This window comes from Chaetodon trifascialis, chromosome 13 (assembly GCF_039877785.1).
Source record: "Chaetodon trifascialis isolate fChaTrf1 chromosome 13, fChaTrf1.hap1, whole genome shotgun sequence".
Taxonomy (NCBI): Eukaryota; Metazoa; Chordata; class Actinopteri; order Chaetodontiformes; family Chaetodontidae; genus Chaetodon; species Chaetodon trifascialis.
This window is the reverse complement of record NC_092068.1, coordinates 14,219,921-14,235,577: the sequence shown is the minus strand read 5'-3', so window position 1 is coordinate 14,235,577 and position 15,657 is coordinate 14,219,921. Positions and strand designations below refer to the sequence as shown.

The following is a 15,657-nucleotide window of genomic DNA, read 5'->3' as shown; positions in this document are numbered from 1 at the left end:
TGGGACCTGAGCTCTAAGCACAAGTAAATTGGACTTTTGTTTATAGCTGCAATTCAGTCTTAATTGTGAGAGGCAGCATTTTAGGATTTTTTATCTAAGAACAAATGGTAAATTAATGCTATTCCGATTTGCGTGTGTGTGTGTGTGTGTGTGTGTGTGTGTGTGTGTGTGTGTGTGTGTGTGTGTGCCATCCCTGCATAAGCCAGAGCCTAACTTGTCTGCAGACTCCACTGACATTGGTAGGAGAGTGCAGTATCAGCTTTATTTTCACTGAAACTCTTTTGTATATTTTTTGAATTTCATGCTTTTCTGCCACATATGTTATATTATTAATCCATCAACTTTATGTTTAGAATGTTTACCTCATTAGTTTTTAGCCACATCGCTTTTGGGGCAAATTTACATTTCTTCATCTGGTAAAAAGATGGCCTCGTTAATTTCAGTACATTAAGAGAGGGCTTAGAACTGCTGATCTGTGGAACTATTAGGGATGAGCATGCAGTACATGGATGGCTGATTTTTAATTTTGGGTAGGGCCTTAACACAAATTGCACAGTATAGTGAGAGTAATCAAATAACTTCAAAAGGATCCATCTTCATCAGGTTTGCTCATCATAAATATGGCTGATGCTGAGTCACTCATTAATAGCTCATTAACAGCCACTGTCCTCAAGAGCAGCACTGCCACTGCACCACCAATATGTGCGGACTGAAATTCTGGACTCTGCTGAGCTTGGAGGTCCTGGGCTCACCTGAAATGACATGCATTCAGTCAGGTTCATGGTTCACAAGTGTTCCACAGAGTCATATGTTTGTAGTGTAGAACAGCTGCTCTTCAGTGGTGCCGGGTGGAACAATGCCCACTCTGACACACACACACACACACACACACACACACACACACACACACACACACACACACACATACACACACACACACACACACACACACACACACACACACACACACACACTCATAAACAACATATCACAGTTCAAAACACTTCCTGTTCATTCCGAGTGAAGCCAGCCAGATATGTGCCACGGTTAAAAGGGACGTGTCGTCTGTCCACCTGCAGCTGTCCACCAGTTCACTGACCTGGTGTTCGCCAGTAAGACAGTTATGATTAATATTGAAAAAGAGTTTCAGTCAGCTCATAAAAATACTTCCACTGTGGAGCATCAACACCAAAGCAGCTGAGGTTTACAAGTGGGTAAAAAAATGGACAGATTAATGGCATGTGCCTAACTAAAGCAGCCTACTGCGGCATCTAATTTAGGGCCTGTGGTTTATTGTATGCCCTGCGATCGGCTGGCGACCGGTGCAGGGTGTACCCCGCCTCTCACCCGTTGACAGCTGGGATAGGCTCCAACCCCCCCCGCAACCCCAAAAGGGATAAGCGGTATAGAAAATGGATGGATGGATGGATGGTTTATTGTATGCCAGTTTATGTCAGTGACACGTCTAAACCATTCAGCTTTGCCTGCCCACCATACCTCATAACATACACCTGGTCAAGACTATTCACTTTGCCCTTTCAACCACCAAAGGCAATAACACACTGATGACTATACGCATGCATATTGGGAAATATAATCCCTCAAATAGATTCTGTTTGTGTGTTTTTCCTGCAGCCACTCACTCCCTCTCTGACTGCACTCACACTTTGTGTTCAGTTTCTGTCAGTTTTATCAACACAAAGTGATGCAAAAGCTGGTCAGCTGGTCGCAAACAAAGGAAGCAGAAGTTCTGTAATCTGTCATGTGGACATATCTGTACTATTACTAAAAAAGTGCCTCTTCGAACAATGCATCCACCGGTGAAGCTTATCTGAAGTGTTTCTTCGGTAAATACCTCCCAGAAACAACTTCCTGTTTGCTATCTCGTCACAGTGACGTCAACGTGAGCAGCCAGTGAAATGACCCTTCCCTCTCTTCCTCTCTCTACACACACACACACACACACACACACACACACACACACACACACACACACACACACACAGACTAATTAAGCACTCAGTTGTGCTTCAGTAATGTCCATATATACCCAATGAACAACAGTGAATACATTTAAGTATAATTTAGGCACAGTAACTGTTTTTGCTGTTTCTACTGCAGCCTTTAGAAAAAGCAGGTGGCATAGAAAGTGAATGTTTTCCTCAAAAATAAAAGCACCACAATGGAAAGAAAAAAAGGAAATAATAAAGGGAAAAGCCAGAAACTCAAATTTAGAAGTGTGGTACTGGAGAAAAGATATTTTATTAGTTTCCACCTCTGACACTTAAATGTGTCACTTAGTCCAAAGTTACTATGGCAACAGCTGAAGCACGCCACTTTGTATTCTCACTCAGCCCGATACAGCTGTTCGCCACAGAGGGACTCTGAAATGCCCTTTAATTTTGATCTGAAATGCCTGCAATGTTCACACACACAACACACATTTCCCCTGGTGCAGTTCACCTACACACACACTTCCTGTCTTTGCTTATTTCACTTATATATATCTATTTAATTGCCTGTTTCCCCTCTGTTGGATCTAACCAGAGGACTTGTATATGTTACAAAGACTTCTACAAGCAAAAATAGACGTGGAGATCAATAAACTTTGGCCACGGCTCTTTGCCTTTCATGTTTTTGCACTGCGACTGTGTGTGTGTACACTGCTATCCTGGATTGGAGTTTTGGCACAGATTTCAAAGGCCTAATCAGATGAAGGTTAGCATTCTGCATGGTTGATGAATAGCTGCTCTGTATGCATTACACTGTATATGTCAGAGTCACTGGGATGTCTGCTAAGACTGCGAGTGTGTGTCCGGACTAATAGCGCTGATAACCACTCGTTTCATCCACACACTATAATATTTAATGCTGCCATGTCAGCCACCTCTCACATCCACCGCTGAACTGATAGGCCGGTTATGCAAGAGGCAAGCTGTGCAAATGTATTGGGACTATGTCAATAATATTCGTCAAAGGCCTGAGTTACAGAGGGAAACCCCACCCTCAGATACTCTTCAGCTGCTATATATCACCAGTCTGTGAAGTTCAGTGCATTCCAGGAGTTATTCTGTGCTGAAGTGCTTCACCCCACCCTCATGTGACTGCATCGACCCTCTTTGATTATTTCATCTTTTCAACATGGCGAGTCTGCAAAGCCGTTTTCTTCTTGGTTTTAGGGGGGATTTCTCTTTCAAGACATAACAGTGAAATCTCCTCTTCGCTATCAAACATCCTCTTTAGGCCATCACGGACACAGACATCACGGACGTCTTATGATGCAAACATCTGTCACACTATTAATATTTCATCCAACATAAACATACTCTGAGATATATAAAACGCGTGTGTGTGAGTGAAACAGACAGTGCCCACTGTAACTCCAATAGTACCTCTAGCCACTGGCTAAAGCACACAAACAGCAGCTGCACAACAGCTGACAGTTCCCCATGCATTGAAAACACACACACACACACACACACACACACACACACACACACACACACACACACACACACGCACACACACACATTCATACACTACAAACTCATGTCCTGTTGCAGTCAGGGGCGTGTTGTACTCATACATATACAGCTCCAACACACCTGCCACAACAGAGCACAGCTGTCAAGTGCATCGCCCTTTACCCTACATGTAACCTCACTGAGTGCACACACACTTATGCACGCAAAGCCTACTTTAGCACATATATGAGGAAACACGCAGTGACTGGCTGATTGTGCGCTGACACCTGAGCACACATTTGCTCGTACAACAGGATTCGACATGCACCAAGCCTGCACAAACCAAACGCACACAAAGCTGCGCACCTTATTTCAAGCTTACTGTTTGTGCCAGTAGATAATAAGATCGATAAATGGCAACGCTAGTAGACTGCGTAATGATCTGCAATAAAATAATAAAATGTCTTAACACTGAATTCAAAAAGGTTTTATACCCTTTTCAAACTCAAATAAGACATTTTCAGTCTTCTTTAATATTGAAATTTTAACCAATTTAGAGTTTGAAATGACAAGGCCGATACAGACATGCAGTTATCAATGAAATTATTTATGTGGATCAAATTAATGGTATGGTCTCCTTCAGGATATCTACTGTATGTTTTATTAATAACACACACACACACACAGAAGGAACAGTGCTCAAGGGGAATGCTAATAGGCTTACACACACACACACGCACACACAATAAATGTCAGATTCATGCCACACTGTAACTAAAGCTCAGCTCCTCCTCCTCCTCCGCCTCCTGCATTCACTGCTAAAGGAGGCCGAGTTCAGTGGAAAGGAGAAATTTCAGCATCCACTCTCCTGAATTTGAATGAAATAAAACGAAAACCAGACTGAACAAGAGAAAGGGGGAAAAAACGGGAGGGCAGAACATTTTATAACCCATAAATAAGTGATGTGCCTCACTTGCTCTGTACCCCCCCCCAACCTCTCTAAAACATTGCCCCCTTTTTCCTCTCCTCCCTCCACTCTGCCCCTCGGCTCGCTCGCTCCCTCTATCTCACCATCTTGCTGGGGGTGGGGCTGGGGGGACACGATGAAAGGACCATGAGTGACAGATAAGTAGATGACTATGCTGTCCCAGCCCTCATTAAAACTCTGCGCTTATATCATCCGCCGCTCGCACCCTCCTCCACCTCCTCCACACCGAGCCCCGGCAAACGATACCCCTGGAGAGGAAGAGACAGAGGCGAGGGGAGGGAGGTGCTGCTCATCAGTTATTCCTGTTCTCTGACCTAACTTGACAACAAGCTCCAATAATGAGACAAAGAGGGATGAGATAGAGATTTTGCCCCAGACCAGGATGTTGACAAGGAAGTGGACTGTCCTAAATTGGCAGATAATGGGCCTGCTGTGGACCGGTCTGCAACAAATCATTGTCCAAAACCTCCTCCGCCGTGTTCTGAGGTTCCTCTGACTACAGTAGATCTCAAACATGTGGTCATGCAGTGTCTTGTTTTGACATTTAAAAGCCTTAACCTATGAACACACTGTGGGTGAGTCGCAGGGTGGGATGCAGCGCAATAATGGCCTTTTCTGTTGTTCTTTTTGTTTTTTTTTTGGTACAGGAAGCTCTGACATTTCAACTATAACCCAGAGAGTCCAACTGTGAAACATCCGAATCTAAACAAATCACGCAATGTGCGTCTCAGTCCAAGCAGACCTCAAACTATAATCAAACATGATGTTTAAAATAACAATGTGTCACTGGGTTTAGAGCACAGACTACTGTATAATGAAAGTCCACAATACTGCGTTGAAATCTGGAAACCACTGCTTAGAATACAACAAAACAGTAAATTAATATGCTTGTTTATTCAATATTTTCCACTGATTTTGGTTTATTCATAATCTTGTATAAAAATTCATGAAAAACCTGACAAGCATTTGTAGTCCAGTGTGTTTCTAAAGCCACATGGACTTTGGAGTGCATGGAGAGGCTCCCTGCATGCTTTTAGCCGCAAGCAGGAAATAATCAAGAGCTAGGACAATAAGTACAATAAGAGCGTGTTAACAGTCTTTTTAGGCACTGAAGTCTCTGGAGTCCCATGTCAGGACCAGTGATGAAGGATATGTTGTTTCTTTAGTTGACTGCTTGAATGGATTTAAGACTACATTATTCACACCAGCACTTCCAGTCGAATTGAAACAGAAAATAAATAAAAATACAAACTTGTGCTGTCAAATTAGAGCAATACTGCTGTCCACTGTGATTGAGGAAGTAAACAGGACTACCAAAGTTAACAGGGCATGGTTTCCCAGAATGGGGTCAAGTTGTCAAAATAACATTATCGAGGAGGCGTGTTGGAGACACAAACTGACAACACATCTCTGAACATAAACGGAAAGGAACAAAAAGCAAATATGGAAATTCTGATGCCGAATCTGAACGGAACAAACGTCGACTGTGGTTCATTATTTGGTCCCGTAATGCTTGGTTGAAGACTGGCCGTACAGCCCGTAGAAGTCAGGGTGCCTGGCTGTCTGTGAGGCTTCCATCAGCCCCCTCATGGGAAAATGCTGCAGCGGCTGGCTTGCAGGCAGCGGGGCATGTGGGGGAAACTCCTGAGAGGTCATGGAGGGGAAGGAGTCTGACGCTGGGTACGGAGGCCGGGCACGAGCAGCGGGGGCCCTGGAGCAGCAGCAGTTATTCAGAGTGCACATCAGTACTTTCCTCCCCTCGTACATGGCTTGTTGCGAGGCCCCTCCGCCGGGGAAGTGGGAGGGGGGGAATATGGTCCCTGAGTGGTGGCTAGAGCTGGACCCTAGACCCACCATGTGATGGGCTGAAGTGTCAAGGAGTCGGCTATGGCCGGGGCCAGCCTGAGGACTCTGGGAGAGGCCTTCAGAGGAATACATGGATGAAGCATGGTGGCTCTGGTCAGCGAGAAAGGGTTTTTTGCTGCTGTAGAGCAACGGTGGAGGATTCTGGGAGGTGGAATTTGCTGTGCTACTCTCCAGAAAAGCCATGCCGTATTTCCTCTTCTGTAGTCCTGAACTAGTGCCCATGTGGGGGCCAGCAGAGCTACTGTGAGACTGGACAATCTCAAGAATGGGTGCCTCATTGAACGGTTCTGAAAACGGCAAGAGGCGGCAAAGAAAGAGGTAAGTTATTTCTGACAGAAGTTACAGAAATACATTTTTCACTGATCTTTATTTAGCAACGTTTTCTTACCCTCCAACATCTTCCGCAGGTTCTTTTCTCTTGTTGAGAGTTCGGATAGCAAATGATGAGAGTTGAGTTGACCGACTCTGAGTGGAGGCATGGCACCAGTCAGGTGTGAGTTTGATCTAAAAAAGAGACGCAAATACAAAATACTGACTAAATTCAATAAACCGTTTGCATCCCTGGTCAGGACGCGTTCTGAACTTTGAGTTCTATTTGACTGGAAGCACACTCAACTAACGTACACCTTACATCCAACAGTGAAGCATACATGTCTCATTTATACAAGCACATTTTGAGTAGGATCATGTGAATAATAGGAAGAGATATGACATGCAGTTGAATGCATATTCTTCTTGATTTACTAGGGTTCTCCCAATTTGCAAAGGTTATGTTTGCATGGACAATTCCCTGGTTTTTATTATATGAAAACTAAATTGTGGTTGGAAAGACAGTATTTGATTATTCAGTCAGCACGTATGAAAGCGCCACTAGTTAGTTCAAAGAAATTTGTGGAGAGAAAAGAGCACAGGAGCATCAAGTGACCACGATCTCTACCCTTTAACATAATACCAAACAATGGATGCTAGTTGCTTTCTGATGAATACCAAATGCAATCACGTACCAGTGGAGTGAAACAGAACAGAATAATAGAAATGGAAATGCTTACCTGTCCATTAGCAGCTGGTAAGGTTTCGTGTTCTGGAAAAGACAACAGGACACACGAGTCATTCAGCATTAATCTGCCTGTAAAGGTCTCACTAACAGCTACGATGAGGAGGACAGAGGAACACGAGGACAATGAGCCTGCTGTGGTCTGCCTGTGCACTATGTGTATGTGCATCAATGTTTGTGTGACAGTCGAAAATCCAACACTTGACTCTGTGGATACCGTAAACCATTCTCAGTTGTGTGTGTATCACATGTGTTTCTGTGGCTGCGCAGACATGAACGCATGTGGAAGAAAAAAAAGAGAAGTGCAGATTTGTACCTTCATGAAGTTAATGCTGTCTGATCTTTGGAAGAACGTCTGTACTGAGCTCAGGAGTTTTTCCGCTTCCTGGCGCCTCTCGTTGAGCTGCAGAACCTGCTGGGAGTTTTTCCTCACGTACATGGTGAAAGTGCTTTCCAGCATCTGCATGGTTTCAGCTTGGTTTGACTCGAGCAGCGCATGCATCCTCTGATACTGCGCTCTCACACGCTCCTTCAGTTCAGACACCGCGTCCTGTGGAGAGAGGACAGGTCGGACACGAGTTCAATTAATTTACTAGCAATGGACAGCCCAGCCCAGCCTGTGATGATGGTTGTGCCTTTGGTGGCTCTGGAGGAGCTTTTGTCAAGTGTCAACATGACTGAAGAGTCATCCCTTTTGGTTTCATCTAGTTCGACCGCTCTTTCTTTAATCCACCTTATGTGAGTGCCCTGAAAGCACAATATTAACATGCTGGAGTGCCAATTTAAACAGACAACTTTGCCTTTTTTTTTACCAATTGTTTCTGCAATTTATTAGCATAAGCATCTACTCTACATAAATTATCTTTAACACCATTCAGCAGAAAGCAAGTGAAGACCCAAGATGAAGAAAACAAACAAATTATGCATCAATACACAGTAATGAATTGATGTGTTCGGTTAGTGCATGTGAAAGTACATCTTTTCTTACTTCATTTTGTGGAATCTCTACTTTCCTTGTTCAGGACTGAGTCATTTATAAAATGCATTTCCCACCATAATGCACCGGCTATTCAAAGCGAGAGAAATTATATTTTCTTTTCATTTTCCAACAGCGAACAAAGGTACCGAGTCACTTCATTACAGCCCAGCGTAGACGAAATTAGAGCACAAAGACCTGTACAGTTCAGAATGGCGTCCCTGTAAGCATTCACCACGTGTGTGTGTGTGTGTGTGTGTGTGTGTGTGTGTGTGTGTGTGTGTGTGTGTGTGTGTGTGTGTGTGTGTGTGTGTGTGTGTTGTGTGTGTGGTGCCATACCTTCATCAGTGTCTTGTCGGACTCCAGCTTGGTGAGCTGCTCATCGACGTTCTGAACACGACCCTCCAGTCTGTCTTGCTGCCTCATTAGCATGGCCTGTGGAGAGATGACATGCAAGAGATGGATTGGACAGATGAACCACAACAAGACGGACTGAAATAAATAAGCAAATAAATAAATACACGCTATTTTCTTAAAACTCAGGCCTCTGGTGTGACCTCAGCAAACCTGGGTGCTGTCCATTAGTCACTAAAACAACCTCCTCCACAATCCTGATGAGACTGAGGAAACAGCTGCCAGCGACAACCATATGCATTTACCCATTAGGAGAGCTCCAGCAAAGGCAAACACAATTGCACAAATACATCTCTGATGTAGTTTAACAGGGACCGTGCTCGTGAAGTCTATTGTCGGGACTGGCCTACTTCCTCTGCGGGCTGAATCAGAAGCCAGTAAAAAGAGTCGGTAAACATAATCCTCCTCCATTTACTGCAGGAGATGGAAATCAATCTGCAGTCACGGGCTGACAGCTAACTAGGAACAGGGGAGGGCAGGTACGCTTTTTAATGAACTGTGTCTGCATGGGAAACTCACCGCGCTCAAGTAAGAGCAAACCTGCTGTCATGGCAACAAACCCTTGTGTATGTATTTATATGTGGAAGCTCATGTGCATGTGAGGGAGCGGGGAGGAAGCAGAGAGCAGGGCCGCCTCTACCCCTCTCTGCTTTCTCACTTTGCCACATGCATTGCTCCCATTGTTTGCACTGGCCTCCGTGTCAGTGACAGATTGTCATGTCTGTGTGCATAACGCTGGGGTCTGCCCGCTCCCCCCTGCATGAGCGTGCATGCGGGAAAAGGGAACGGCAGGAAAGGCAAAGTGCTGTGGGGCTCCGCTCCCACATGCCAAGAGCGGACAGAAAGAAAGTGAGACAGACGTACAAAAAGAGAGTGAAAGCAACGGAGAGAAAGTTTGAAGTGAAAGAGAGAGAGATGGGGAGAACGAGGACATTCCTGCGGTCTCCAGTGAGCGAGGTTCAGGGTAGCTACATTGTGGTATCGCAGCAACAGGCCTCTTCAGCTGCTTACAACACTCATGGAGCCTTATGTACAACAACTGGCCATCACGCTACACCACAGTGAACACTTCCAACAGTCTGGCTAGTTTCAAAAACAAAACGCCCAGAGGACAAAAAGATAACACTATATCCTCATTTGACTTATTCTCCTCTTTAGTGGAGAAGTACTGATGGTTTTGTCACCTGTGAAAAGGCAGAAATGCTTCTTCTCCAATTCACCTTTTACAATTTAAGATACCTTTGCGTTATGCCACAGGCGACTGTCAATGGAATCACCATTAAGACAAAACAACACAATAAATGAATCAAGTATCTTAACTGTTAAAGCAGCATAAAATGTTTTTTTTCCGGGCCACAGTTCAACATTTCACATATTATCACCATGTCACATTGTCGGTGGATGTATTAGCTCACAGTTGGCTGATTTCACATCCAGTAGACTCAGACCAACATTAAAATCTAACAACAAAGAACAGGTCAAATGCAAATGCAGGTCCATTATTCACTCTCCTTTTAGCTCTGCTTTGGTCTTCGCCAACTCCCATCTGGCTTCTTAGTGACGAAATACTCTGCAATGTTAGTTGCTAACTTTGTTGCTAACCTTCCTCTCAGAGGTTTTTGTCTAGCTGCCTGCTGTGGCTGATGAGAGCGGCAAGTACGACCAAATCAGCAAAGTTGCCACAAGGCCATAAAATCAAAGCAACGAACTTAAAGATGCTAAAAAGCTGCAGAGCTGTGTGTGGACTACAGAGCTGGATGATAATCCTTTGTGGGTTTGTCACAAAGACAAATCACTCTCATGTTACACAGTCATTTGATCTGTTGCTCAGATAAAAATATTGATCAGTACAGCTTTAAGTGCTTGTAAGAAAACTGTATTTCTAGTAATATGATCGTGCATTAATTGCTGCTTCCACATTGCAGTGTTGATTGTCAGTGTTCATGGGAGTTCACCCTAGAGAAATCAATCACATACTTCATGGTTTGTGATGCTGAGGCCTGAGTGCAAGAAACGTGGACGAACCTGAGCTGCTGGAGGAAGTTCAGCATCATAAAATGATAAATTATACAGCCACTCGGGCGACAAGCCTGCCTTGATGATGTTGGGTTTGGAGGAATGTAATTGACAGCTACACTCTGATTCTTTGATATTCATGGTCAGAAACCGAGCAAAGGAAGGTTTGACCAGTGGTTGCACTTTGAACACTGATGGCACAACGTTATGATGAGTAAGTTCCTTGTACTGTTTGTATCACATGTTGTAACAGCATGCACGAGGCTTGTAGATGTATTAAGACAGCTGCGCTGGGTGCGCGAGTTATGTCTGATGAATGGTTGGCCACTTCATCATAGCACATCCAGTCCTACTTAATACATCACCGATGAGGACACACAACACAAGCACAGGGCTGAGGCGGTAAGTTGGTGGAGTTAATCTTCGGGAAAATGCAGCCATTTGTCAGTGAAAGAGGAGGAGAAGAAGACTGTGAAAACATTTAAACGATGCACTGAAGCCAAGTGTGTATTCATCATGTGTGTCAGGCCTTAAAGATACGCACAAGCAGACACACTTTGGCTAACTAGTAACTGTTAGCAGCTAATGTTCCATGTTATTAGGTTAGAAACACTTAAAGCACATGTCATGCACAGTATATATTCAACACATACTTGTCTGTGCCTCCTTGTCACATGCTGAAAACACATCCCACACCTGTACATCTTGGTCATGCAGGCACTTTGGCTAAAGAGTCCTCTTCAAACAATCTGACATCACACATCATGACTGACTCTGCCCTGCAAGCTCACTTGGTAACCAGTTAGTTGACTGTGGTTCTTGTTCCATGCACTGTGTGCTCAACACTTTAAAACTTTTCAGACAGCACTCTTGCATTAATCATCACTGTCTGAACTCGGCGGTACCTTCTGTGTGACTGTTGTATTGACAGAAAACAGGAAAGACCACTTTGTTCGGTTGTTGCTATTGTAAACTTCACATAATGGCAACAGCTCTTCTGTGCCTGCATATTTCTGCTCAACAACTGCGTCTTCCTCATTTTGCCGTGTTTCCTCCAATTCCCTTCTTGTCTTGTTGTGTGCTTGAAATAGCATAAGGGGACAGGAGGGAACTGTCTGGTTGCTGATCTCTCTGTAACAGTGTGAAAGCCTACCTTTATCAAGATTAAACCCGCCAATGATCACTTTCCCCACTGTCCTATTTAGGCATCCAGACACCCGCGGGTTGCCAGGAAGCTCATGTTTAAATGAGGAGCCTCAGGCTCAATGAACAGAGAGCCTCTTTCACAATCAACTGACAACTATTCCCCACGTCTGATGTCAATGGACTGCCCTCAGCATTCTGAGGGACTGACTCACTCCAGCCCAGATACAAGAAACTGCAAACGGCAGAGCTTCCATGAGCGATGGTTTCCTGCTGAGGTGCCTGAGAAAACCAAGGTGAGGTTGTGTGGGAGGGGTCCTCCTCCGCCGGTCCCATGGACAACATTACGATTATATTACTTTGCCTTTCTTGTCTTGAAATTACCAGCACGCCTGCAAAAGGTTACAGTAAAAGCCTCCTTTGAGAGCCAAAGATAACCAAAGATATGAATGTTGGTTTTTCCCTCTTTGTTTATCCCAAAAGCAACAAGAGTGCTGCCAAGGGAATTTAAAATCCTTTTACCAAAATAGACCACAGCTCTGTCAAGGAGAACAACCTTTCAGTAAGTAACGAGGAGAAGCCACTCTGGCCTCATATTACTTCAAGAAGCCCAACTTTTGCCTATTGCCACATTTATCAATATTAGAGTGCACTCTGTGTCTGAAGGCCCAAGCATGGACGGTGTTAATGTGAGATGTGCCAGGACCTCTGACTTCTGGATAAGTCCATTCACCCTGCAAACATGCAGTGGGAAAAGAAAAGAAAGATGGGTGGGTGTGTGCATGTGTGTGTAGAGAGCAGCTGTGGAAAGGGCTGAACAGACATCTTTTGTCCCAATAATAGCTCAGAACCAGAGCAACAGTTTGCACCGAAGACTTCAACAGATTTAGAACTTTGTGATGCACACACTGGAAAAAAATGTGCCTGTAACTTTCCCAACTGGAATAATACGATCACCGAACATATCAACAAGATGGCAGATGCTAAAACTAATCTGATTCTCACTCCCACCCCTTCACAGATAGGGAGGAACAGGGAAGAAATGTGTATGAGGCAGAGTGGGTGGTTGTTTTTTACACCTCACCACTTACATTAGACTTGTGAGAAGAGAGCGAACTGAAAAACAGTATAGAAGTGAGGAAAATACAGAACAGCCATGACACGCTGGCCTCATGTGAGGCGAATTCCTCCATGCATCCTGAGGTCAACCCTGCCAAGACAGATCATTAGTCACTTGTTGTGAGTTAGATTAACACACATACTGTAGAATCCACTTTCCTCCCTTCATTCCTGCCTCTGCCTCCCTCAACATTTCACTAGAAGCAGCTTCCAGCTCCTGAGAAGAGCTGAAATGCAAACTTGGCTCGCGAACATTGTCACAAATCACCGCATTTCCTTCTCAAAAGCAGGATGTCAGTTCATTTATCAGCCCCTAAAGCCCTGCTAGTGCGCATTACCTCATCAACAGATCCAGAAACAGATCATGGTAGCTAACACAAACAAACTACATGTGGATCCGCCCCCGCTTCACATGGGTCATCATTTCCGGTGGATGCAGATTGCATCACAGCACTTACCCGAGGGCACGGGGCGGCTAATGTGAAGGCGTGGCGGAGAGGAATGTATGGTTTGATCAAGGTTAAAAGCAGCGTGTGACGTATGTCTGCATGTGTGTGCATGTGTGTGCATGTGTGTGCGCGCTTATCTACGCCGAGGGGTGGCTTTCACCTGTCCAGTCCTCTCACATCAGATAAGATTAAAGGCGGAGGCGAAGAGAGAAGGCCTTTATAGACTGATGAACTGAAAGAAATGGCTGCTTCCTTGAGATTCAAAGAAAAATCTGTGGCAGAGAGTGCATCTATCAAATCTTGTGACTGCTGTCAGCTGAGCGAACGGGTCAGTAGTGGAGCGTATGTGTGGGTGCAGTTTACGTACCTGCATTTGTATGCGCTGGGTATCCACATCGCAGACCGTGTGTCTTTGGTTAGTGCAGTGAGAGATGCAGCAGAATGGACACAGAGCCACCTGCTCCTCCTCACAGTGGAGCAGCCTGTACTCCTCATGACTGGGACAGGTCCAAGCACTCAGCTCCTCGGCGTCAACTAACAGGTGTCCCGGGGCTGCGCACGGCTGCTGTAGGTGCGTCTGGATATGAGTTTGGCAGCAGGGTTCCTTACAGCGCAGGCAGACCTTCCGCACGGGCAGCGGGGGGCCCCGTCTGCAGAGGATACAGTGCAGCACCGCGGGGACTTTCTCAGTGTTCAAGGCATTAAACCGCTTCACTATGTTGGCAAGCTTAAAGTTCTTCTCCAGTGTGGGTTTCTGGTCGTAGTCATGGTTGCACTCGGGACAGCGGACCGCAGCGTTGTCTTTGGCCCAAGCCTCAGAGATGCAACCCTTGCAGAAGTTGTGCTTGCATGGCAGCTGGATGGGTTCCTCAAAGACATTCAGGCAAATGGGACACAGGAGCTCCTCTTCGAAGCAGTTTTTCCAACTTGCATCCATGACTTCAGCTGGATCCAAACTGACGTTTTGTGACTAAAAGGAGCAAAAACTCAGAATTATTTTCTAAATATGAAATACTCTTGTGAATATTACCACATTCTTACTTTTACTTTACTTACACAAAAAAGATGTGGGAAAGCGAACCCACAGATGAAGGAAATCCTTGGGGGTAAATGAAGAGGAGTGCATTACAATAACACAATTCGCTAGTAGAGCATTTGCTGACTTAAGAGGTAAGATTAACTGACACCAAGTGCAACCACAGTCAAACTCACATAAGCCACATAAAACTACTGCGATGACAAAACATTTCTCATTAGGTACAATGCTAATTTCAGATCCGGCTCGTGGATTTTTGCGTTGGGGAATTCGCAACAGGACGATACAAGCTGTGGCGTTTGAGAGCAAGTGACAACTTGCTGCGGAGTGACGCTGGAAACGGGACCCCGTCTAATAAAATGTCACACTGGGCTCTTATTTAACGCGAAGACACTGTTCACGCCTCATGTCAATAGAGCATTACACTATTCAAATGAAACAGATGTATTCTTATGGAATAAAAGCAACGTTACCAACTATTTATTCTCCATGTCGTCGGCAGACTCCGGTGCACCTATAACGCCGTAGAGCTTCGCATCCAGCCCGCGATGAGCTCCGGCTCATCCGCTCAGGTTACAGCCGTCTGTCCGACGTTCCGCTCCACGCTGGGATTTTCTCAGATTCCCGGCTGTTATTCAGCAGCTTTCGCTTTCCCGTCAACTCTCTGAGTAATATTTAATGGTAAGTGCAGGCAGACTGTGACTCGTCGGCAGGGAGCTCAGTGCTTTCACACCGACGGCCCCCCTCCGATAACGTGACCCGTCACAGAGTTGATAAATAGACGGGGAGGAGCCGAGAGGAGGAAGGCAGCGGAACGGCCACAGCAAACTCTACCGGAGAGACGGCAAATGACCGGGAGACACTGCTGTGACCTGACCCCCTCTCCTGCACCACCGCCTGCTGTAAAGAGGAGCCCTGGCTGGGGAGGATGGGGGCCCCCAGGGGCCCGTGAGAGGGTGAGTAAGGAGCAGAAACACTGAATCACACATAGCTTTCCTCTTGTGTGGACAAAGTGTATTTAGTGGTATTTATAGTAGTTGTTTTTTTTTAACCTTTTAAAGTATTATATGTGTTTGAGCTACTGAACGGCAGCAAAGCAGTTTTCCTCCAGGGATCAATAAAGTCTTTCTGA

General features: G+C 45.2%; 1 protein-coding gene across 3 annotated transcripts; it reads right to left on the bottom strand.

Moving 5' to 3' along the window:
• Positions 1-4,522: 4,522 nt before the first annotated feature.
• trim8a (tripartite motif containing 8a) lies at positions 4,523-15,281 on the bottom strand. Of its 3 annotated transcripts, none has more exons than XM_070978286.1 (7): positions 14,999-15,281; positions 13,857-14,459; positions 8,688-8,783; positions 7,689-7,922; positions 7,368-7,399; positions 6,707-6,822; positions 4,523-6,605 (listed from the first exon to the last, which is right to left on the bottom strand). In XM_070978286.1, the coding sequence occupies exons 2-7, from the start codon at positions 14,424-14,426 to the stop codon at positions 5,947-5,949; spliced, it is 1,707 nt and encodes a 568-aa protein (XP_070834387.1). In that variant the 5' UTR covers positions 14,427-14,459; positions 14,999-15,281; the 3' UTR covers positions 4,523-5,946. The 3 variants fall into 3 exon arrangements, with proteins under 3 accessions (XP_070834387.1, XP_070834389.1, XP_070834388.1); XM_070978288.1 differs by having other exon boundaries at positions 5,327-6,605; positions 15,003-15,274; XM_070978287.1 differs by having other exon boundaries at positions 5,327-6,605; positions 13,857-15,281.
• Between the last annotated feature and the right edge of the window lie 376 nt (positions 15,282-15,657).